General features: G+C 44.7%; 2 protein-coding genes and 1 long non-coding RNA gene across 40 annotated transcripts in view; 2 read left to right on the plus strand and 1 right to left on the minus strand.

Moving 5' to 3' along the window:
- The window catches only part of ZMYM6 (zinc finger MYM-type containing 6), a 46,739-nt gene extending 39,068 nt beyond the window's left edge, over window positions 1–7,671 (plus strand). For 25 of the 33 annotated variants that reach the window (XR_012422844.1, XR_012422849.1, XR_012422854.1 and 22 more), the window contains 2 exons: window positions 2,018–2,171; window positions 5,721–7,671. Coding sequence is in view for 28 of the 33 variants with exons in the window: in XM_074012622.1 (XP_073868723.1) it covers window positions 2,018–2,171; window positions 5,721–7,552 (1,986 nt within the window). In the remaining 5 variants the exon portion in view is untranslated. Of the gene's footprint in view, window positions 1–2,017; window positions 2,172–5,720 lie in introns of those variants that run through there. The other 8 variants (XM_045375005.2, XM_074012616.1, XM_074012631.1 and 5 more) reach the window with 2 other exon arrangements.
- The window catches only part of LOC135966479 (uncharacterized), a 27,007-nt gene extending 17,044 nt beyond the window's left edge, over window positions 1–9,963 (minus strand). Inside the window, exons 1-2 of the long non-coding RNA XR_012422863.1 lie at window positions 9,511–9,963; window positions 7,897–8,065 (exon numbers count right to left, since the gene is read on the minus strand). This is a non-coding gene — a long non-coding RNA (uncharacterized lncRNA). The remainder of the gene's footprint in view (window positions 1–7,896; window positions 8,066–9,510) is intronic.
- On the plus strand, window positions 9,220–13,121 carry TMEM35B (transmembrane protein 35B). 6 transcript variants are annotated; one of them, XM_045375044.3, is made up of 4 exons: window positions 9,644–10,154; window positions 11,032–11,212; window positions 11,323–11,370; window positions 12,579–13,121. In XM_045375044.3, exons 1-4 carry the CDS (start codon window positions 10,098–10,100, stop codon window positions 12,752–12,754), a joined length of 462 nt encoding a protein of 153 aa, XP_045230979.2. In that variant the 5' UTR covers window positions 9,644–10,097; the 3' UTR covers window positions 12,755–13,121. The 6 variants fall into 6 exon arrangements, with proteins under 6 accessions (XP_045230965.2, XP_045230979.2, XP_045230970.2 ...); XM_045375035.3 differs by having other exon boundaries at window positions 9,644–9,785; XM_005544014.4 differs by lacking the exon at window positions 11,323–11,370 and adding an exon at window positions 12,346–12,439 and having other exon boundaries at window positions 9,644–9,785; window positions 12,579–12,715.
- The last annotated feature ends 11,539 nt before the right edge of the window (window positions 13,122–24,660 follow it).

Genomic DNA, 24,660 nt, shown 5'->3' on the forward strand with positions numbered 1-24,660 from the left:
ATATGTATATATCCATATATGTATACATATATACATATATACACATATATACATATGTGTGTGTGTATATAGGGTTCGGTATGATCCATGGTTTCAGGCAACCACTGGGGGTCTTGGAACATATTCCCAGCAGATAAGGGGGAACAACTGTATAAGAAACTGGGAACAGTGGTTGTGTTCAAGATTGGGTCTGGGTAGATGGCAGTCATTCGTGTATATATTACTTTAATTGCAAAAACGACAGTTATTTTTGCACCAACGCAGTACTTCCATACCTTTTGAATTTTGCACTGAGTTCATGTATTACTTCTGTTTAAAGTAAATTTAAATATAACCTCCAATGGCTTCCCATCAACATTTAAAATACAATCGTAATTTTGTTTTTAACTGAGACCTTCCAGATCCTATACAATTTAGTTTCTGCCTACTTCTCCAAATGTATCATTCTCCCGCTGCTTACTGTCTTTCAGCCTTGTTCTTGTTGATGTTTCTAAAGCATGCCAAGCTTTCTCCCACTTCAGGGTTTTTGCACCTATAGTCTTCCTGCCTGAACTCTTCTGACCTTAGGCCTTTGCATGGCTTACTCTTTTGAATAATTCAAAAGGTCTCTGCTCAGATGTTTACTTTGAAATTGCCCCTCCTCCATGCCATCACTCTCCATTCCTGTACGCTGCTTTATTTTCTTCATTGCACTTATCACTACCTAGAATTATATATTATTTGTTTTACTTGTTTATTGTTTGTGCCTTCCTCTAGAATGTAAGGCTCATAAGAGCAGAACTTTGTCTTGTTTTCTGCTGTATCTCCAGGGCTTAGAACAGTGCCTGGCTTGTAGTAAACATTCAGGAAATAAATACTGAGTGAATACACATGTTTTAAGTACATTCTTCCTCTCTGTTGTTTGTCCTGTAACTTTGTTTTGTAAAGACCTTTGTTTACAGAAGTTTTTATTTTTGATTAAAAAAATTTACTTTTTAAGAGCTTTATTATGATAGGCAGAATAGTAGCCCCCTCCAAAGATGTCCATGTCCTTGTCCACGGAATCTGTGAATATATTACATTACATGGCAAAGGTGAATTAAGGTAGCAAATGGCATTAGGGTTACTAATCAGCTAACCTTAAAATAGGGAGATTATCCTGGATCATCTGAGCAGTTTTAAATTTTGAGGTACTCAAATGTATCAACCTTCTACTTTGATTGACTCTTTTGTGTTTTATTTAAGAATACTTTGTGATCCCGGCCGGGCACGGTGGCTCACGCCTGTAATCCTAGCACTTTGGGAGGCCGAGGTGGGTGGATCACGAGGTCAGGAGTTCAAGACCAGCCTGGCCAACATGGTGAAACGCTGTCTCTACTAAAAATACAAAAAATTAGCTGGGCGTGGTGGCGCACACCTGTGGTCCCAGCTACTCAGGAGGCTGAGGCACAAGAATCGCTTGAACCTGGGAGGCGAAGGTTGCAGTGAGCCGAGATTGTGCCACTGTACTCCAGCCTGGGTGACAGAGTGAGACTCTGTCTCAAAAAAAAAGAAAAAAGAAAAGAATACTTTGTGATCTGGTTATACTTTGTGATCTGGTTATTTGAAAGTTCTCTAGTGACTTTAGTTTTGGGTTTTTTTTTCTTTTTTTTTTCTGAGATCTTTAATTGATGTGGAATGTATTTTTGTGTATGGTCTGAGGTTGGATCTAATTTTTCTGAGTAGCCAATTGTCCTAATCAGCAAGATTAACAATTGTTTTCATTGTTTTGATCATACTTATTTTAAAAATATATATTTATAAATTTTATATTTATAGTTTATAAATATTTTTTAAAATCAGTAAATTAAACTAATGCTGATTGGGAGAAATAGGAATCTGTGTGTATTTTCCAAGGTGACTTTTTTATTGCAACCACTCTTTCAGAGGAATTGTATTTCTCCTGATGTATATCAACTTTCAATTGATAGCAATTATAGTCAGTGATAAGATACTAAAAAAAAATCTTTCTGCGGTTTCTGAATTTGCTTTTAACTAGGAAAGTACACAGGCAGATGCCATGAAATTTCCATCTTCCCAATCTTCCCAGCCTTCCAGGCTTTTAAAGAACAAAGGCATATCATGCAAACCCGTCACACAGACCAAGGCCACTTCTTGCAAACCACATACACAGCACAAAGAATGTCAGACAGGTATGTATCCTTGTGTTCCCATGTACAAAGCTTGTTTTCTGGCTTGTTTGTTTCTGTTTTTTAAAAAAGGAAAGAAAATAATTGACAGATTTTTAAATGTGAAAACATTCCTTTTCTTGGCTCACATACTTTAAATACTTAATTTATTGCTTTCATAATTATTAACACTAATAACCAGCTATTATAACAAGCTATTATAATTACTAACATATAGTTTTAGTTGAAAGCATTAATGATTTAACCTGTTTTTTTTTAAATACTGCAAATTCAATTGTCAGTTGCTAACAGTACAACTAATTTATCTGAGGTATTGGTGACCATGAAAATTGTTTGAGCTTATATTTGAAAAAGTTGTAAAGTATTACTTTTAATCCAACTACCCTTAGATTTTCAATTGATTTAATAGTCTACTGTGCCTAAAGCATTGATTTTTTTTTTTTTTTTTTTTTTTTTTTTTGAGATGGAGTTTCACTCTTGTCGCCCAGGCTAGAGTGTAATAGCACGATCTTGGCTCCCTATAACTCCTGGGTTCAAGTGATTCTCCTGCCTCAGCCTCCTGAGCAGCTGGGATTACAGGTGCCTGCCGCCAACCTGGCTAATTTTTTTTTTTTTTTTTTTTTTTGAGACGGAGTCTTGCTCTGTCGCCCAGGCTGGAATGCAGTGGCGCAATCTTGGCTCACTGCAAGCTCCGCCTCCCGGGTTCACGCCATTCTCCTGCCTCAGCCTCCTGAGTAGCTGGGACTACAGGCGCCCGCTACCTCGCCCGGCTAGTTTTTTGTATTTTTTTAGTAGAGACGGGGTTTCACCATGTTAGCCAGGATGCTCTCAATCTCCTGACCTCGTGATCTGCCCGTCTCGGCCTCCCAAAGTGCTGGGATTACAGACTTGAGCCACCGCGCCCAGCCATCTGGCTAATTTTTGTATTTTTAGTAGAGACGGGGTTTCATCACTTTGACCAGGCTGGTTTTGAACTCCTGACCTCAGGTGATCTGCCTGCCTCGACCTCCCAAAGTGCTGGGATTACAGGCATGAGCCACTGCCCCCGGCCTGATTTTTGTTTTTAATAATAATTTTACTTCATAGAATACGCTGTATTTAAAAGCTTAGTCTGTCAACAAGTAGTAAGTTTTTATGTAGGGTACCTTTATTTTGGTAGAAGTCAAGGAGAATCCTGTTTTCCTTCCTCAGGAAATTTATATTCCTATTAAAACAATATATTCTTTGTACTTGAATTTATATTAAAAAACATTAACACATGGAGAGTACTGAAGGATCTGTGGGCATCTATGTGTGTGTGTGTGCGCGCACGTGCGTGCTTACGTTTTGAGTTCTAGATTAAATATTGAATTGTCGGTCGGGCGCGGTGACTCATGCATATAGTCCCAGCACTTTGGGAGGCCAACATGGGCGGATCACCTGAGGTCAGGAGTTTGAGACCAGCCTAACCAACATGGTGAAACCCCATCTCTACTAAAAATACAAAATTAGCCGGGCGTGGTGGCACATGACTGTAATCCCAGCTACTCAGGAGGCTGAGGCAGGAGAATCGCTTGAACCTGGGAGTCAGAGGTTGCTGTGAGCCAAGATCGCGCCATTGTGCTGCAACCTGGGCAACAAGAGTGAAACTCCATCTTTTTTAAAATAATAAATCTTGAATTGTTTTCTAACAATTGAAATTATTTTTTCATTTGACATTGCATTGGAAACATTATTCCACATCAATGTAAATTTAAATATACATCGATATTCTTTTTTTCCAATTTTTATTTTATTATGTTTATTTTATTTTATCTTATTTTATTTTATTCAGGGGGTACATGTGCAGATTTGTTACCTGGGTATGAGATTCTTAAAATAGAATTCAGTGTATATAATATAACCAACTCCGTAAAATTGGAAATTTAGATATATTATAAGCAATGTTGGGTTAAGCTATGTTAATGGATCTTTGTCCACTTGCCTAATTATGTCCTTAGGATAAATCCTAATCAGTGGAATTATTGATTCAAAGACTATCATCGATTTTTTTTTTTTTTGAGACAGAGTCTATCTCTGTCGCCCAGGCTGTAGTGCAGTGGTGCGATCTCGGCTCACTGTAGCCCCCACCTCCCGGGTTCAAGCCATTCTCCTGCCTCAAGCCTCCCAAGTAGATGGGATTACAGGCACCCGTGACCACGCCCAGCTAATTTTTTTTGTATTTTTAGTAGAGACGGGTTTCACTGTGTTGGCCACGCTGGTCTCAAACTCCTGACCTCATGATCCGCCTGCCTCAGCCTCCCAAAGTGCTGGGATTACAAGCATGAGCCACTGTGCCTGGCCTATCATCTATTCTTAAAGCTTTTGATACCTGTTGCCTAAATTGCCCTCCTGAAAAGTCACATCAATGTATGCTCCAACCAGCAGTGTTCAGGAGGATCCGTTTCTCTACAACTCACTGACACTGAGTATCAAAATTCAGAAAGGTTGAGTATACAGTACAGTCAACACTAGTATACTCTTCATCTAGATTAATGAAATGTTACCTTTTTTAAATTTTTTTTTTTTTTTCTGGATTGTTTCAAGTAAAACATTATTTTTCTTTCTCGTTTTCTTCCTTTTCTTTCTTTTTTTTGAGATGGAGTTTCGCTCTTGTCTCCCAGGCTGGAGTGCAATGGCGTGATCTCAGCACACTGCACCCTCCGCTTCCCGGGTTCAAGCAATTCTCCTGTCTCAGCCTCTCAAGTGGCTGGGATTATAGGCACGTACCACCATGCCTGGCTAATTTTGTGTTTTTAGTAGAGAGGGGGTTTCACCATGTTGGCCTTGCTGGTCTCGAACTCCTGACCTCAGGTGATATGCCCACCTTGGCCTCCCAAAGTGCTGGGATTACAGGTGTGAGCCCCATGCCTGCCTTTTTTTTCTTTTTCTTTAAAAATTTTTTTGATACCAGTGTCACTCACCAATAAAAAATTTATTCTTTTTTTTTTGTTTTTTGAGACACAGTCTCAAGAGTGCAGTGGCGTGATCCTGGCTCCCTGCGGCCTCAACCTCCTGGGCTCAGGTGATCCTCTTGCTTTAGCTACCCAAGTATAGGCGTGTGCCACTGCCCCCAGCCAATTTTTTTTTTTTTTTTTAGAGATGGAGTTTTGCCATGTTGCCCAGACTGGTCTCTAATACCAGGGCTCAAGTGATCCACCCACCTTGGCATCCCAAAGTGCTGGGATTATAGGTGTGAGCCACCGTGCCCAGCCAAAAAGTTTATTGTTAATTTGATGTGTACTGTGGTCTTCGCCCTCATTTCAATAACCTATTGGGTGCTTGGGATTACTTGTACATGTATCACATCCTACAGTTTTATTATAGCTAGTGATCAAGCTTTGGGCAAAGGAGAAATTCAGTTGTCAGTGGCATCACTGGAAGTATTATGATTTGTGCTTAAACTTTTATCAGTGCATTCTTTTGATAAATAGAAATAGTAACAAAATATGAATTTTAAATGTGTGGGGAGATACATAAGGAACATTGCTTATTTGTTCTTGAAAATAACAGTGATTCAAATATTTCATTCAGATTTACCTATGCCTAATGAAAAAAATGATGCAGAACTTGATTCTCCACCTTCAAAGAAAAAAAGATTAGGTTTTTTCCAGACTTACGATACAGAATATTTAAAAGTTGGTTTTATTATCTGTCCTGGATCAAAAGAAAGTTCACCAAGGCCACAGTGTGTCATTTGTGGAGAGATCTTATCCAGTGAAAACATGAAGCCAGCAAATCTTTCTCATCATTTGAAGACAAAACATTCAGAATTAGAAAACAAACCAGTAGATTTTTTTGAACAAAAATCTCTAGAAATGGAATGTCAAAATAGTTCTATAAAAAAGTGTTTACTAGTTGAAAAGTCACTTGTGAAAGCTTCTTATTTAATTGCTTTCCAAACTGCTGCAAGCAAGAAGCCATTCTCCATTGCTGAAGAATTAATTAAACCATATTTAGTAGAAATGTGTTCAGAAGTTTTGGGTTCAAGTGCTGGAGACAAAATGAAAACTATCCCACTTTCTAATGTTACAATTCAACACAGGATTGACGAACTATCTGCAGACATTGAAGACCAGCTGATTCAAAAGGTCAGAGAGTCAAAGTGGTTTGCCCTGCAGATAGATGAGTCATCAGAAATCTCAGATATCACACTTCTTTTGTGCTATATTCGTTTCATTGATTATGATTGTCGTGATGTAAAAGAAGAATTATTATTTTGCATTGAAATGCCTACTCGAATAACTGGTTTTGAAATATTTGAACTAATAAATAAATATATTGATAGTAAATCTCTGAATTGGAAACATTGTGTTGGTCTCTGTACCGATGGGGCTGCAAGCATGACTGGCAGGTATTCTGGTTTAAAAGCAAAAATTCAAGAAGTTGCCATGAATACAGCGGCATTTACACATTGTTTTATTCACCGTGAACGTTTAGTGGCAGAAAAGTTGTCTCCATGTTTACATAAAATTCTTTTGCAGTCAGCACAAATTCTAAGTTTTATAAAGAGCAATGCATTGAATTCACGTATGTTAACAATTTTGTGTGAAGAGATGGGATCTGAGCATGTGAGTTTACCGCTTCATGCTGAAGTACGTTGGATATCAAGAGGGAGAATGTTAAAAAGATTATTTGAATTACGACATGAGATTGAAATATTTTTAAGTCAAAAGCATTCAGATTTGACCAAGTATTTTCAAGATGAGGAATGGGTTGCAAAGCTGGCCTACTTATCAGATATATTTTCACTTATAAATGAATTAAATTTAAGTCTCCAAGGAACTTTGACTACTTTCTTCAATTTGTGTAATAAAATTGATGTATTTAAGAGAAAGTTAAAAATGTGGTTGAAGCGCACACAAGAGAATGACTATGACATGTTCCCTTCATTTTCTGAATTCTCAAATTCATCAGGCTTAAATATGACAGAGATCACAAGGATTATTTTTGAGCACCTGGAAGGACTTTCTCAAGTGTTCAGTGACTGTTTTCCACCAGAACAAGACTTGCGTTCAGGAAATTTGTGGATAATTAACCCTTTTATGAATCACCAAAATAATAATCTCACCGACTTCGAAGAAGAAAAGCTAACACAGCTATCTTCAGATTTAGGATTACAATCAGTATTTAAATCAGTGTCTGTAACTCAGTTTTGGATAAATGCAAAGACAAGTTACCCAGAACTCCATGAAAGGGCAATGAAATTTTTATTACCCTTTTCAACTGTTTATTTATGTGATGCTGCCTTTTCAGCTTTGACTGAGTCAAAACAAAGAAATCTGTTGGTTTCTGGCCCTGCCCTAAGACTTGCAGTCACATCTTTAATTCCAAGGATAGAAAAATTAATGAAGGAAAAAGAGTAGCAATATGCACATTGCTTAATAGCGAAGTCAATAATCTCGTGTTTTGTATAAGTATCCTAAAAGATAATTTCCTAATGTGGATTTGTGTTTTCAGTGATTAAATGTTTTAATAATTTTTCCCTTTTTGTTGAGGAATTTAATAATTATGATTTTTATAAGTAATTGTGTATAATTATAATCCAGGGTAGAAAATTTAGTTATTTCATTAAATTTGGATTAGTGACAAAGACTGAAGGTAATGAGAGGCCCAGTTTATAATGTAACAGCACAACCTGAATGTTGAAACAGCTTGGCCTTTAGAAGCGAGTGGAACATTTCAGTCTTCCAGCCAACCAGCTACTTACCCCAGCAAGGTTGTGAGTAGGTGGAAAAGATGGATCTTTTTTTTTTTTTCTTTTTTTTGAGATGGAGTTTTGCTCTTGTTGCCCAGGCTGGAGTGCAATGGCGTGATCTCGGCTCACTGGAACCTCTGCCTTCTGGGTTCAAACAGTTCTGCCTTGGCCTTCTGGGTAGCTGGGGTTACAAGGCATGTGCCATTACACCTGTCTGTTGTATTTTTCTAGTAGAGATGGGGTTTTACCATGTTGGTCAGGCTGGTCTCGAACTCCTGACCTTAAGTGATCCACCTGCCTCAGCCTCCCAAAGTGCTGGGATTACAAGTATGAGCCACTATGCCCAGCTGGAAAAAGACAGATCTAAGCAGCTTGGGTAACTGTAAATGGAAGCAGTAGGGGGGTTTGAGACCCCTGCTTGGGGGCTTTCTGGCCTAATATACCAGAGCTTAGCAAACTTTTTAAATAAAGAGCCAGATAGTAAATATTTTCAGCTTTGCAGGCCATACTGTCACAGCTACTCAATTCTGCAGTTGCAGTGCAAAAGCAGCCACAGACAATATGCAGATGAGTGTGGCTGTGTTTAAATAAAACTTATTCGTGAGCACTGAAATAGGAATTTCATATAATTTTCCTATGTCACACAAGCTTCTTTAAAAAGTTTTTTTTTTTTTTTTTTTTTTTTTTGAGACTGAGTCTCGCTCTATCACCCAGGCTGGAGTGCAGTGGCCGGATCTCAGCTCACTGCAAGCTCCGCCTCCCGGGTTTACGCCATTCTCCTGCCTCAGCCTCCTGAGTAGCTGGGACTACAGGCGCCCGCCACCTTGCCCGGCTAGTTTTTTGTATTTTTTTAGTAGAGACGGGGTTTCACCGTGTTAGCCAGGATGGTCTCGATCTCCTGACCTTGTGATCCGCCCGTCTCGGCCTCCCAAAGTGCTGGGATTACAGGCTTGAGCCACCGCGCCCGGCCTTAAAAAGTTTTTATCATAAAAATGTAAACAAACATTATTAGCTTGGGGGAAGGGGAGAAGCATGGAAAAAAATCAGACAGCTGGGCAAATTTGGCCCATGGTTTGCCCATCCCAGCTTTAGACAGATTTCCAGGTAAGAGCAAATGGGCTAGGAGTGGACTGTAGGGCTTGGTTCAGTGAAAGTCTCTCTATCCATGGCTGCAAGTATCTTAATTTTCAAACACCTTTCACATTTCAGTCTCAGCTGAGATAAATTAGAGGGAAAAGACACCTCAGGCAAAGATAGAAAAGAGACTTATTTAATAATTAATGGTTTTTGATTTATTACTTATAATTTTATAAATTAATTTACTAATTTACAAATAACTTTCTGAGCTCTTACATGTGCAGGCACTGTGCTAGGCCTGTTACAAACTCTGGAGAACTGAGTTATCCCCCTACACAGATGCAGATACCGAGACCCTTTGGGGTCGGGTGACAGCTCAGATCCCACAGATACTATGGCACAGGCAGGAACGAAGCCCCGGGGTCTTTTGATGGTAGCTGAGCCGCACCCAGACACCCATGCATGTCTGCCAGCACTCCGTACTGGCTGGGAAACACTCCCTGAATCCAAAGGTGTCGGTTTAGTCAGTTACGAGCCAGTGGTCCTCACCTGTAGGATGGGGGCGCCCTGCTCCAGTGCTGCAGCCTCGCGACCCCCTGGAGGGTGGGGGATGGTAACTCAGGCAAGTCTTCCGGCCGCCCCAGGGAGGGAGGAAATGAGCCGGCGGCAGAGGCGGGTTTTCGGCGGGGCCAACCCACGGTGCGGGGAGCGCGGCCATGGAGCTTCTGCTGTCGGTGCTGCGTGTACTGCTGGGCGGCTTCTTCGCGCTCGTGGGGTTGGCCAAGCTCTCGGAGGAGATCTCGGCTCCAGTTTCGGAGCGGATGGTGAGCGGCGCGGGCGGGCGGCCGGGGATCGGGCCCGCGGAGGCGTGTGCTCCGCCCCGCCGCTCCCGCCGGCCCGGCAGGCTGCCTTCGGGCTTCCGAGGCTCAGCTGGACATGGGGGAAAGCGCCTGGCTTTCGACTGAGGCGCACGTCCTTCCTGGGGAGTTCCTCGAGTTCTCTGGATCTTCCCTAGACGGAAGGGAACAGAACCTCCCCTTCCTGCTGAGCATTGGTGGCCCCAGGCAAATCTACAGCCTTAGGAGGACCCTCCTCCCCACTCCCCGGACCCTGGGAGAGGATGATGCAGCGGGAAAATGAGCTCACTCCGCGCTGTCTTCCCCCTTTTCGCCGTTTGCTTCAGTTTTCGGGAGGTTCGTGGGGTTGGGGTGTAGTAATCCTGGCTTTGCAGGGAAGGAAGCCCGCCCTGAAGGGCGAGTATATCTGCTAAAGGTTGCACATCTAGTCAGGAAGCAGGACACAAACTAGTCACTCCGGACTCGGAACCCAGAAAGGGAAGCCTCTCCTGGAAGCCTGAGAGGGAGGCCCTGAAGTCGTCTTTCAGCCTTCTGTCTAGTTCCAGACTCACGGGAAAGCTTTCATTTCCTGTTCACCAATCTCCCCAGTCCCTCAAAAGAGCTAGACTTGTAGACCCCTGCTGGCATCTCTCTCCAAGGCCTGGATACATCCCCAGAGACGATAGCTTAGAGCTGCTGCCCAGCAGAGCTGAGGAGGGGAGGTAGAGCTGAGGAGTGGGAACAGGAAAAAGTAACCCCGAAAGTAAGGGTGAAGTTGCCATTTGGCTCAGGGGTGGACCTGCCTTGACAAGAAGAGTCACTTTGAGCCCACCTAACTCCTCCCCACCTCCAAATATTCCCTGTACAGCAGCCTTAAGAGAAACCAGGCCAGGCACAAAGAAGCAAACTGTGACATTCCCCGGGCCTTGGCACTAGGGAGCCAAGCCCAGCCCCCTCCTCCTGGGATTTGGCCTGGGTTGTAATCTCTCGAGAGGTCTAGTGAGAAAATCTATCTCTGTACCACTTGGAACATGGAGCCTGTTTCCTGATTCCAAAGCTCAGCGCCACAGGGCAGCCCTCTCCCCTCCAGGCTGACCTCAGGCCTGGACCTGACCTACAGTAGTAGTTCTTTTCTCTGGGGAGTTGAGGGCACAGGCATATATATGCCATGGAGCATCTGGGGAGCTCAGCCTTGGTGAGCATGAGGCTGACAGGCATTCCTTGCCACCCCTAGAACGCCCTGTTCGTGCAGTTTGCTGAGGTGTTCCCGCTGAAGGTATTTGGCTACCAGCCAGATCCCCTGAACTACCAAATAGCTGTGGGCTTTCTGGAACTGCTGGCTGGGCTGCTGCTGGCCACGGGCCCACCGATGCTGCAAGAGATCAGTAACTTGTTCTTGATTCTGCTCATGATGGGTAAGGGGGCCAACTGGCCTGAGAAAATGGGGTTTTCTGGGGGAGGATGATGGAAAGACCTGGCTGTTGCCCCTTACTGTTGCCACCCTTCTTTTTTCTCTGGGATCAAGAGCACTTCCTGCTCTACCACAGTTTCCATGGTCTTCAAACTAGCACAGGTACTTTTTAAACTTAATATGCTAGAACATTATCACATGTTAAGTGTACCTTCTGCCTCCTCAATTCTAATGGCTGCATGGTATTCCCTTGTGAAGATGTATTGCAAGCTCAGTGCCTCTGCTCCTTCCTCCACACACCCACTTCTGGGATGAGGGGATGGAGGAGCAGCTGCCATTTGATGTATGTGTCTGGCAGATTGGTGTAGAGAGCAGGGAAGCTGGAGAACCTTGAACAGGAAGGCACAGAATTTCCCGAGGGAGTCCCCCCCACCCCACCAGTAGCTCTGCCCACAGGAACTGCTGATGTACAAAGACAGCTGTTGCTTCAAAGGCCAGATATCTTCAGGCTCTTCTGTATGCCCTGGCATCTGTTACCATTGCTGCCACCACTACCAGGCTTGCTTCCATCTCTGGAGCTTCTCTCATTTTCAGATCTTTCCCATACCTCCAACCAGCAGCCGCTGGGCTAGTCCTTCCCTTCATCTTAATCTTAGTAGATGTAGGATTAAGAAAGGAGAAGGGGCCAGACACGGTTGCTCACGCCTGTAATTCCAGCACTTTGGGAGGCCGAGGTGGGCGGATCACAAGGTCAGGAGTTCGAGACCAGCCTGACCAACATGGTGAAATCCCCGTCCCTACTAAACAAGCATTAGCCGGGCGTGGTGGCGGGCGCCTGTAATCCCAGCTACTCAAGAGGCTGAGGCAAGAGAATCACTTGAAGCCAGTACCCAGAACCCAGTAGCCCAGCTACTCAGGAGGCTGGCAGGAGATCATGGTATTGCACTTCAGCCTGGGTGACAGAGCAAAACTCTGCCTTAAAAAAGAAAGAAAGAGAGAGAGAAAGGAAAGAAAGAGAAAAGAAAGAAAAAAAGAGGAAAGAAAGAAGGATCAGGGAGATTTTTTTCCTAAAATCTATCCACTCTAGCCACTGCCCTATTTTGCTGGGTCATTTCTGTTTCTTTCTTGTCCTCCAAGAGGGGCAACTGTTGCCACTGCTATTGTTCAAGAGGCTTCTAATTTCCTGGTCCTGCTTTCTCCAGGAGGCTAGAGATGAATGCAGTTAGTTTTGGTAATGCACGTTGGGAGTGGTGAGGGTGTTTAATGGGAGGGCTTGGGCTGGAGTGGATCAGCCTAAACTGGAGAGCCCTGAGCTCCTGGATCTCCTGGGTTCTCCCAAGGAGCCTCAGGGACCTCACTTTCCATTCCAGGGGCTATCTTCACCTTGGCAGCTCTAAAAGAGTCACTAAGCACCTGTATCCCGGCCATCGTCTGCCTGGGGTTCCTGCTGCTGCTGAATGTCGGCCAGCTCTTAGCCCAGACTAAGAAGGTGGTCAGACCCACTAGGAAGAAGACTCTAAGTACATTCAAGGAATCCTGGAAGTAGAGCATCTCTGCCTGTTTATGCCGTGCAGCTCTCACAGCAGGAATATGGTAGAACACAGAGTCTGTCATCTTGTTACCATTATAATATCCAGGGTCAGCCAGTGTTGAAAGAGACATTTTGCCTACCTGGCCCTACTTTCTCTTTTTAGCTTTACTACTCTTTTGTGAGGAGTACATGTTATGCATATTAACATTCCTCATGTCATACGAAAATACAAAATAAGCAGAAAAGAAATTTAAATCAACCAAAATTCTGATGCCCCAAATAACCACTTTTAATGCCTTGGTGTTAGTATACCTCTGAACTTTTTTCTGTGCCTTTAAGCAGATACATATTTTTAAAAATGAAAATAAAACCATATATCCTATTTTATTCGACCTCCTTTTAAAACCTTAAAACTATAACACTGTTTCATGTCTCTTTTGCCTCATTGCTGTTAATGGCTGCATAGTATTCCATTGTAAGGATGTACTATAATGTATTTCACCCCCCATGAGGAACATTTGGGTTTTTCTCAATTTTTTGCTATTGTAAGCCTCACAGTAAATCTCTTTTGCATACTTATTTTCTTCCCCTAGAAGTAAGGGTGCTGGTTCAAAACACATGCATATTTTTAAGGCTTTTAATGCATATTTAAAATGTACAGGTTCTGTATGGCAGAACTTTAAGTACTTGCTTCTGCCTATGCCCTTTGAGCCACATTAGAAATTCCCTCCCACTCCTTTTTTTCTCTGACATATTAGATTTGCAGAGCTAGCAGGTTGGCATTGAGTCATTTGACAGGACCTGAAATCAAGCTCTGGTGGTGATGTGTGGCACCCAGTCCAGTGTTCCTTGACACCTACATGGAGGTGAGGGACAGCCAACTCCGTGAAATGCTGAGTGGTACAGCAGGGCCCAAAGCCTGGGAGGAATCCCAGAGGTCCTTGGGGGTAGGAAGGGTGCATATGTGTGACAGTTCTTGGGGGAAAAGTGGACAACACGTTAGGGCATCTGCTATTATGTCACCACCATCTTTATCTTAGCTAGGCAGGGCTGTGGGCTTTTGGGAAGTGATGTACCTCCCATGAAGGATCATAGTGAGAAACAGTTCACTTATGCAAATATTCTAGCTATCAGCCTACAGATTGCTTTGAGGGTGTAAAAGAAGTCTCTATTACTCCATTTCATGTTCACTACAAAATGCTAATTCCCATTCTGACTAGTGAACCTCAGGCAAGGTGACGCTCTCAGTTGGATTTTTTTTATTCTTGAGTCCGAAAGCATGGTGGTGCAGTCTGCCTATAGTAAGGATAGATAGATTACGCTAAATAAATGGTAATGTCAAAACAATAAGGAAACCTTTTCTCTCATGTAAGAGGTTCAGAGATAACCACTTCAGTTTCAATGTTGGTTAATTTGCCTAATGATGGCATCAAGAATCAACATTCTTTAAACTTTCTGCTCTGCTGCTGTCAGTGTATTGGCTCTTGCCCTCAGAGTTGCAAAATAGCTGCAGCAGCTCCAGATAGTGCATTTGCTATAATACTGAAAGGTGAAAAGAGAGGAAGGGTGCTTTAGAAGACCCTAGATTTTCCCGTAGATTTCACTAGGCAGAACTATGTCCCATTTCCATTCCTAATCACTGGCAGGAGAATGGAATTCCCATAATGGACTTAGACTAGTTAAGATTTACCCACACTGGTCAGCAAGGAAGAAGAGGAAGTAGACAATGGTTTCTGTCACTTACTAGCTTATTTGAAGACTATGAATAATGATAGTAACTATTTCATAGCCCGGCACATAGTAAATGTTGAGTAAATGCTAGCCATTATTAAATATTGATTTGTTTTACAGTTGAGAAAATGCATCTGGAAAGCTTAAGTGCCTATATATGAGACCTGGAACTAGAACTAAGGCCTAATTGATTCCAGAACCCAAACTTTTCACTGCACCAGCTGCCAAAGCTGAAAATGGATAGGCATGGCACCCCTGCTGTCTTCAATCTGAGGGTAGATGGGATGACCTGTCTGGTGTGATGAAATCTGTCCTGCTTTCCAGCATTTCCCCTCTGATTGGAATTTTTTTAATTTTTTTATATTATTATTATTATTATTTTTTGAGATGGGGTTTCACCATGTTGGCCAGGCTGATCTCGAACTCCTGACCTCAGGTGATCTGCCCGCCTTGGCCTCCCAAAGTGCTGGGGTCATAGGCGTTAGCCACTGTGCCCATCTTGCTTGGAAATTTTGAAGCCCAAGAAAGTAAAGCCTGGAGCCCCAAGGATCCTGGCCTTATACTTTCTCCACCCCTTCCAGGATGCCACTGCCAGCCCGTCTCCTGCCAGGACGGACTTTGAGTAAAACCTCTCGCAGCTAGCATTAGATTGAGGGCTCCTGTTTACCAAGTCTGGATCTGTAGGCTGATAAGCAGCTACTGGGGCCCCCAAGCTTGGCTGTAGGACTGCCCAGCAGCTGCAGGAAAGTCAGGGTGCTAGAGGAGTAGGCTGGGCAGCTGGTGTGTACCAGCAGTTGGGACTGACAGCAGCAGGAGGATCTTGAGCCCAAGCGGTGCCTCCTTAGCAGCCCAGGGAGAAGCCGGGCCTCAGGAAATGTGCCCCCCAAACTACAGCCTTAAATCTAGGTCATCTCAGCACGATGATGTTCAGCTGCCTGCCCTTCCTAATGCATTTGTATCTCCCTCCCTGTGCTGAAGGCTCTCTTGTCCTCCGATGACACTCCCTTCCCTTGGGGCCCTGATTGCAGCCCCAGAAACCCAGCTCACAGGTGCCACAGGTGGGCTCCAGCCCTTCCAGCTGTCAGACCCATTCTTCATGTCGTTTCTTGGGATTAGCTGGCTGATGGGAGGGTCTGAGATGTGTGGGTGGGAGGGGATTCTGCCCTGTGTCAGATCCTTAAAGTCAGGACCCCAGAGAGAACTCCAGCAGCCATTATAGCAAGAGGTAAGAAAGGAACAATCTGGTAGGATGGCAGGGGATGGGTCAGGGTAGGGCTACAGGCATGGAGAACAGAACAGAGGAAGTGGGGAAAGGAAATACAGTTACCCGGGGTCTCAGAAAGGATTGGAGCCTGAGATGCTCAAAGGCAAAAATCCAGATTTTGGAAGAACTGAGTTTTAGGACATCCTAGGAGTGTGTAAGTGTGTCACAAATAGTAACAGGACATTGATTTGTGCACTTACCTCCCTTGGGAAGAGGATAGGAATATGCCCAGATGTGTTTGTGTTGTTTTGTGTGCCTGGGGTGTCTATGTCTCTGACACTCTGTGTGTGCCTGTGTGAGTGTACACATTTATCTATGTGCTGCCTAGAAGGGAAGGGAGCTAACAGTAATGAAGTATCTCCCCAGTGTCAGCCACAGGGCTCAGTTTTACTTATGTTTTCTCATAATCCTCCCAACAACCCTGTGAGGTAGGTATTTTAATCTCCATTTTACTGCAGCAAAGACAGGCTCAGTGAAGCTGAGTAATTTGCCCAAGGTCACATGGCAAATTGATGTGTATATCTAGAATCTGCCTGATTGCTGGGCCTGTGCACTTTTTGCTTTTCTGTCCAGAGGTCTGAGTCTGACCCAGGACAACTTTGTGGTCAAAAAGTGAGGGGGGAGGAAAAAGGATGGAAGGCTTCAGAGTGGCAAAAGCTTTTCAGCCCAGCCAAGGGTGCTCCAGGCAAGTGCTGAGGTACCTCCCTGGGAGAGGACCTTCACCAAGGCAAGTCCGAGGTCACTGTGCATAGGCCTATCCTGTGGGTCACTGCACCACAAGCCCATTCCTCCATCCATGCTTCTCATCTGGGTGGCACAGGGACGAGGGAGTTGGGTCTTTTTCTGGACAGGCCTCTATGTTTCAACCTGTTTCTCCAGAACTCCCTGTTGGCTCAGCCCTATGTGGGTTTACCGCACAGGTCTGTGCCCCAACAGGTATGAACCATACTCTGTCTGTGAGGGGCACCTCTACCCTCTCAGTCACCAAGGTTGGAAATTTCCAAGTTATCTAGGACTCCTGCCTCTTCCTCGCTTCCCACAGCTTGTCACCAAAAACTCCGGAGTCCATCCCCTCTCAGCAGCTGCTGGCCAGGTTCGGTCCTCATTCCCTCTCACATGGACTCTGCCTCTAGTGCCCCCTCCCCGCAAGGGCTGAAGAAGAGGAGATTGGGGTGGGAGAAGGTGGAATGGGGGTTGCCTTTGTGGCTAGCCGCCGCATTAACCTTTCCTCTGCCACATCAAGGTCAGAGATGAACAGCAGTGTTGGGGACCTGGGTGTTGGCGGCTGCAGCCTCTGGGATGACCCTGCTCGTTTCATCGTGGTGCCCGCGGCCTATGCCTTGGCGCTGGGCCTGGGGCTGCCAGCCAACGTGGCTGCCCTGGCAGTGTTCATCCGCAGCGGCGGGCGCCTGGGCCAGGCCCTGCTTCTCTACCTGTTCAACCTGGCTCTGGCTGATGAGCTCTTCACGCTCACGCTGCAGCCGTGGCTCATCTACTACCTGGGCCTGGCCCGGAGGCCGCCTGCCGCGCGGCTGGGGCCGCGACTACGTGTCCACCTACGCGGTGGTCTTCGCCGCGCTCATCAGCGTGTGCCGCTGTTGCTCCGTACGCGGCCCCGGGCCCGGGGCGGCTGCCTGCCTGGCCTGCGCCGCCGGCGCCCCGCGCGTACTGCCTGCGCCTTCGCCTGGTTGGCGGGCCTGGCCCCTCCCTGCCAGGAGCACCGCTGGGCAAGCTCGGGGCTGGCCTCCGTCACGGTGGCCTTCTTCGCGGCCGCCTTCCTGCTGGTGCTCCCGGCCTACGTGAGCCTGGCGCGGGCGCTCCAGGCGCCCTCGGGCCCGGGCCCTGCTAGCGCCGGCGCGCACCCGCGCGCGGCCAAGACCATGGTCCTGGGGCTCCTGCTGGTCTTCGCCCTCAGTCTGGCGCCCTACCACCTGCTGCTGGCGCCCAGGGTGGCCGGGCGGGACAGCGACGGAGACCGGTGTCGCGCCGCCTCCACGCTTGACAATCCTGCACACCCTCAGCCTGGCGCTGCTGAGCCTCAACAGCTGCCTGGACCCACTCATCTGATGTTTCTTCGTGCGCCGCTTCCGCCAGGACTGCTGCTGGGCACTGAGCTGCCGCCCGGCGCACGGGGCCTCCTTGGCCTCCTCCTAGAGAGTCTCCTGGCCTCCCCGCCTGTCTCACCCCCCTGCCACCCTCCCAGTGGCATCCAGGGTGGAGAAAGCTCTTTGGAAAGACCTAGATTCTGATCCTGACGCAACCACATACTACCCCTGTAGCTGTGAACCTCCGGGCTCATCTGTACCAAGGGCATGGAACATTTTTTTGTAACCTGAATGTTCCCTGGATGTTGCCAGCTTTTGGATACAAATAATATACCATTGTGTTTTTTTAAACCTCTTGGGATAAAAGCCAAAGTCCTTATCATGGCCTACAAGGCCCTGTCTGATTCGACTCCCCCTTCTCTCCAGACCTTATCCCACCACCCCTGCGTCTCCCTGCAGGCAGTCACCACCTTCTCAGGCTCGGGAAAATGCCAGTCTCCTACCCTTCACGCCCTTTGCACCTGACTTGGCCAGGGATGATCTCTGTTACTCTCTTTCACTAAGTTAGTTCTTCTTCACCCTCACTTCCTCTAAAGTAACTCCTTATAGGAAAGCCTTTCTTGGCTGGCAACACACACACACACACACACACGACTGAATCAGATCGGATTGCTCTTTGATAGCTCTTTTCATAATTGTAATCAAGCAATTAATTGGGTCATGCGTTGTTATTTTCTTTCTCTCTTGCCAGAATGTATTCATGCTGACCCATAAGAAATTACCATTTTTGTAAGTCCCCAAAAGTTGAATATTGGAAATGTTATTTCCACCCAGTTCAACTTAATAAATTCCGTGTTTACCTTGCTCACTGCTGTATCTCCTGTGGTTGGTACTGTGCCTTGCATATAATAAGAGCTCAGTGTATCAGATGAGTGAGTGAAACTTGAATATCATTAATTTGAATTGCTTAAGTACTCACTCAGACATTCCAGTCTCTGATAGCTTTTCCTCAAGTGTTTCTGAGATTCTCCAAGCTTGTCTTACCCACCCCCACCGTACATTCCTAGCCCAGTTCTGATGTCTGCCTCCTTCTGCTGTTGCTGGATACTTGCAGTTCTGCCATCACTTCCAGTGTACCAAGACTTGGTGGTAAGTAAGCTGGAGATCCAGCCTGCTGGAGATCCAATGCCTGCTGCCTCCAGACTCTTCCATGAGCGCCAGTCTCTGCCAGGGGCTCCAGCTACCAGTGCTTACCCTTCTGTTCTTTGACAACTCCACAGTCTGCTGCTAATGGGAAAGGGCACCACTCTCCTCAGCCACATTATTGGGGCCCCACAGCAAGACCGCTTGGGTCTCAAGGAAGTCGAGCTTGATGAGTGAGAGCAAACCCTCTTCATCTGGCCATGTCAGCTGGTCAGGAAGGGTCCATCAATCAGCTACCATGGCTTACCTGCCTTTAGGTCCTGTTGCTGAGTTTGACTTCTAAGGATACATTTGGTAAATTCCTTTTTTACTTGACGAATTACCTCTTTTTGGTCCCTAATTCCTTCTTTAACTTTTTTCTTTTCTATTTTAAAAGTAATATAGGTTCATAAAAGTAAATTCAAAGCAGTAAAGAAAAATGTAAGATAGGAAGTACTAGCCAGGGCAACATGGCAAAACCCTGTCTCTACAAAAAATACAAAAAGTAGCCGAGCATGGTCCTAGCTACTCGGAGACTGAAGTGAAAGGCTTGCTTGAGCCCAGGAGGTCAAGGCTGCAGTGAGCCATGATGGAGCCACTGCACTCCAGCCTTGGAGACGGAGGAGACCCTGTCTCAAAAAACAATTAAAAAGAAAGTAAGAGTCACCTAGTGATAGCCACTATTATATATGCAATTATAAATATACACAATATTCATTTGTGTGTCTTTCCAGATATTTTCTATTCCACTGTAAGTCCATATGTAGTCAGTTTTCTTTAAAAACCTACAAATGGGATAGTATTGCAAGGTTCTTCTGCAATTTACTCTTCTCATTTTTATCTTATATATTGTTCTGTATTAGCACATATAGATTCATCTCATTTTTTCAATAGATGCAGAGTATTTTACTCAGTTAGTCCCCTACTGATGGGCATTTGTTTCCATTATTTTACTGTTATAAACAATACTTTAGTGAATGTTCTTGTTCACAAATGTTTGCGTACTTGTAAATCTGTAGAATAAATTCCTGGCAGTGAAACTGCTGTCAAAGAGTATCTGTGTGCAAATGTTTAATGACAGCAAATTGCCTTCAAGAACGCTGCACCAGGCTGGGCACAGTGGCTCACGCCTGTAATCCCAGCACTTTGGGAGGCTGAGGGGGGTAGATTATGAGGTCAGGAGTTCGAGATCAGCCTGGCCAAGATGGTAAAACCCCATCTCTACTAAAAATACGAAAAATTACCTGAGCATGGTGGCAGGAACCTGTAATCCTAGCTACTCGGGAAGCTGGGGTCACTTGAACCCAGGAGGCGGAGGTTGCAGTGAACTGAGATCGCGCCACTGCACTCTAGCCCGGGTGACAGAGCAAGACTCCATCTCAAAACAAACAAACAAACAAAAAAATAAATAAAAAACAACACTGCACCAAATTATACACTGATCAAAAGCGTGTAATGGTCCCTCACCAGCACTGGGCATTATCACCTGCCCCTTCTTGAGTCTGGACTTCTGTTGGTGCCCTAGTTCCTCTAGATGTATTTGAATAAAGCTGCATTCTAATTGTGAGCATGGTCAATTTGTTTCTTTTTCCTAGAAGATTTCTCAGTCTCCTCCATAGCTATTTGAAACCTGACTGGGTCAAACTAAGATCTCATACCAGCCAAATATTAGCTGTCTTGCTTGTTGAAGGGATTAAATGAAAACCCAAATGCAAACTGGTAGGTCCTTAATAATTAATTCCCTCCCCTTCATTGGGAATTAGGCTGGCTCATGCCATGCAGCACTGACCAACATCTCAGCCCAAGGCCAGGAGGCAGCCTGGGCCCACATCATGAATTCATTTGCTATGGTGGAATGAGTCGCTCAGCCCTAGGGGCCATACAAGGTTGGGTCTTTGAGAAATAACTTGGCATCCACACTAGAGCCAGCTGAATCTCCTGAGGCGGAATTTGATTCTGCCCAAATAAAAAAATAATTCCCTATGGCCACATCCATCTCTGCAGTCTTGTACTATCATGCTTTTGATGTGACTTTTCCCCTAGTAGTCAGTTTCCTTCGGGAAATGTCTAACTTAGTCTTTTGTGTCTGACCTGGGGAAAAAGAAAAGCCTGAGAGTCTATTGCTTCTGGCAGGTCAGACGCGATGGAAATAAGCCTCTGTCTAGAGTGACAGTGTGTGGGGATCCTCTCCTCCCTCTGGGTTGACTCAGGGAAGGAGGAACCTTGGGTGAGGACCTAAAGGTGAAGAACCCGAGGAATGAGAGAGAACAGACTGCCTTGCACTGGCAGTCCTTTTGGACTCTCGGTCTTTATACTTATTTCAAACCATCACGAATTTGACCTAAGATCCTTCCTCAATCTAGAAAGGAAGAGAATGGAGTCCAGGTTGTTCAGGTTGGTTGGAGAAGGGAGCTCCATTCCTCTCGGAAAGAAAAGAAAGGAGCTTGACTAGATAGATGCTGGACACCCACTTTCTCCAAGGATTCAGGGAAAACTCATCTGCAGCTGTTCTCGGTAGCTACCAATTAGTCTGCCCCAGACCCCCACAGTCCTGCAGGACCAGAAACATCCTATCCCTGCTCCTACAGAAACATCCTATCTCTGCTCCTACCCACCCAGGCCACACCCTGTGGCTGTGAAGTGCAGACATGGTCGAGGGAAGCTGCTCCTGGCACACAAAGAACAACATTCCCTTTCTCTACTGGACTCTACTCTTTCCCTCAGCTCAATTACAGTCCGGGTCTCTGAACTCAGCCCATCCGGGTTCTTGACCTTGGCCAGGATTGGCCCAGGTCCTTGGCTGTGCACACACCCACCTGGGCCCTTCCACCAGCCATGCTTCCTCTGTGACCCTGCCTGCTCCTGCTGGGGCCCTCACTTCCAGCCCCTGTGCCACCTGCTCCCCGGGACTCTGTAGGGAAGCCTGTCAGATTCAAGCTTGATCTCTGTCTTGGGGCCTCAAGGCATTTTCTGCATCTGATTCTTTGCCTTGACATCTGTGCCCCTCTTCTCTGGCCGTAGGAGGAGGGTAGTGTTTGCCCCTCTGGGTCCTGCAGATCTCCCTTGAGCTGCAGCTGTCCTTTGCTGACCTTGAAACCACCTCTTTGAACTATATTCCAGCTTCAGGGACAGCAGCCTCCTTTCTTGATCAACCATTCCTAGGCCTCTCTTGGGCCCGCCCTTTCTTGCCTTTGGTGTGGCACATGCCAGTCACCTAGCCCTGACGGGGAATTATTGTCATTAAATCAGGCTTCCTCACGCCTTATTCTTAGTGCTCACCAGCCTAGTTCTGAAATGTATTTGTGGTTGGGATGCTGGGCTCATGTTGGTCCCTAGCATCTGTGGCAAGAGTATGAATGGTGGCCCACATAGTCTATGTCTATATATTTAAAAATTATAAATCAAGCTCATACATTGCTGAATAAAATGCATTTCATCCTTCTGCATTGACAAATCTACCTTTGTAATGACAAAATAGAAAAATATGTGGGAAGCTGTGGGTTTCGGGACTGAAAGTAAGCAAATTATCAAAGATGACTGCATTCAGTTTTACATATTGTGTTTAAACATTGCGTTTGGGTCATGTATGGTACATGATTATCACAGAAAATATAAAATATTTTAATTTCATCATATAAATTACTATCATTCATAATGTGTTTTTCTTTTTTTTACTATTTCTTCAAGCCATAGTTATATTCATACAGTATTTCTTAACTTATTTTTTTCAAAATCTTCAATGATGGTCTATTTAAAAAACAGAAATTCACTATTATATTATGACAGTTTGTTGTTAAACTTGTTCAAATTTCTCTTCAATCAATTAATACCTCAATCTGTAACGGTCAAAAAATAGTCTCTGTAGAAATTAGTTTTGAGATTATTTGACTGTGAACTTAGTCACTGTCATGCACATATTTTCCTTTCATTGTCCTAATTGCCTTATATTTCATTGAAATTTCACTTTGGTTGTATATTTCATATGCAGTTTTCTTCCAAACTAGGAAAACCATGTTCTAATACCTACAGAAATATTTTTTAATTTTAAAAGTAAAGTGGTTAAACTTAGTTGTCTAAGTCTGTTTGTGTTGCTGTAAAGGAATATCTGAGACTGAGTGATTTACAAAGAAAAAAGGCTTATCTGGGTTGTGATTCTGCTGCCTAGAAGGTTCAAGATAGGGCATCTGCTGAAAGCCTCAGGCTGCTTCCACTCATGGCCACAGGTGAAGGGGAGCTGGCTGTGCAGATATCCCATGGTGAGAGGAGAAGCAAGAGAGAAGCAGGGAGGTGCCAGGCTCATTGTAATGAGCAGTTGCAGGAGCTAACAGAGAACTCATAATTGCAAGGACAGCACCAAGCCATTCATGAGGGATTTGCCCCCGTGATCCAGACACCTTCCATTAGGCCCCACCTCCAACACTGGGGATCAAATTTCAACAGGAGGCTTAGGGGACAAGCATCCAAATGACAGCATTAGTCAATTGTTTACATAAGCTTTTACAACATTTTAAATAGCAAACAATAGTGCAAATCAACTAACAATAATACATCTCTAAAATTAATGTTTTTCCACCAAAGACCATAATTTGTTATCTGAGAATGTTGGTTGTCTCATTTAACTTTTTCAGTACACCTCATATCTTAAATAAATTCAATTTAATTTATTTAGCAGTGTTTAGCTGGGATTGCCATAATGCATCTGAGAGTAGTTCAGAGGTCAGATTTGATGTGTTTCATCAATATGTTCCGTCTTTGGGTATATCCAGAAAATATTGTGTGAAATCTGAATTACACCCAAAAATGTCATTGGTATCAGCACAGTTGAAACTGTTCATGGCCAAAGAATACTTCTAGAATTTTGGCCGAAATTTTGCCTTGTATACCTTTCTTTGTTAGTCATATTAGCATCATGACTGTAGTCTTGTCATTGGCAATCCTTTAAATCATTGCTGACAATTGAAAGCTGGGTTTGTGTGTGTGTGTGTGTGTGTGTGTGTGTGTGTTTTTCAGTTCCTCTTTCAAATCAAACTTGTACTTTGAGATTCTGATTTGTATAGGAGGTAGCACCCTAACACTGCACTCTTGTTTGCAATAACGAGAAAAAGCCAAATAAATGACAAAAATCCTATCTTTAAGATACTGGAGAGCTGTGGAAGCAACAATGACTAGAATTGGAACTCAGACAGGGAGTATCCCTTCTGAGTTGAGCTGATGGTCATGGGATGTTTTCTTCCTGGGAACATTTGCTTGTTCTGTGTATGAACTGAGTATTGGGCTTAATTCGTACAGAGGGCTTCTACAATTGCAAGACCTTTGGTAGTTAAGTGGGGCTGTTGTGAAAAGTTGGGGTCTCAAAAAACACAGCTTGCTGGCATGGTGGCTCATGCCTGTAATTCCAGCACTTTGAGAGGCCGAGGCAGGTGGATCACTTGAAGTCAGGAGTTCAAGACTAGCCTAACCAACATGGTGAAACCCCATCTCTACTAAAAATACAAAAATTAGCCAGACATAGTGACACATGCCTGTAATCCCAGCTACTTGGGAGACTGAAGCAGGAAAATTGCTTGAACCTGGGAGGTGGAGGTTGCAGTGAGCTCAGATCGCACCATTGTACTCCAGCCTGGGAGACGAGCAAAAATCCATTTCAAACAACAACAACAACACAGCTGGTTATAGCCATATGACATTTTCCAGGTCCT

Source organism: Macaca fascicularis, chromosome 1, assembly GCF_037993035.2.
Source record: "Macaca fascicularis isolate 582-1 chromosome 1, T2T-MFA8v1.1".
In the NCBI taxonomy this organism is placed as follows: Eukaryota; Metazoa; Chordata; class Mammalia; order Primates; family Cercopithecidae; genus Macaca; species Macaca fascicularis.

Bases quoted from the DNA above. Each gene is read 5' to 3' on its own strand.
- TMEM35B (XM_045375030.3), top strand. From the start codon at position 9,356: ATGGCACAGGCAGGAACGAAGCCCCGGGGTCTTTTGATGGTAGCTGAG. The intron at 9,786-12,578 runs GTGAGCGGCGCG...TTTCCATTCCAG, and splicing joins CTCCAGTTTCGGAGCGGATG to GGGCTATCTTCACCTTGGCA.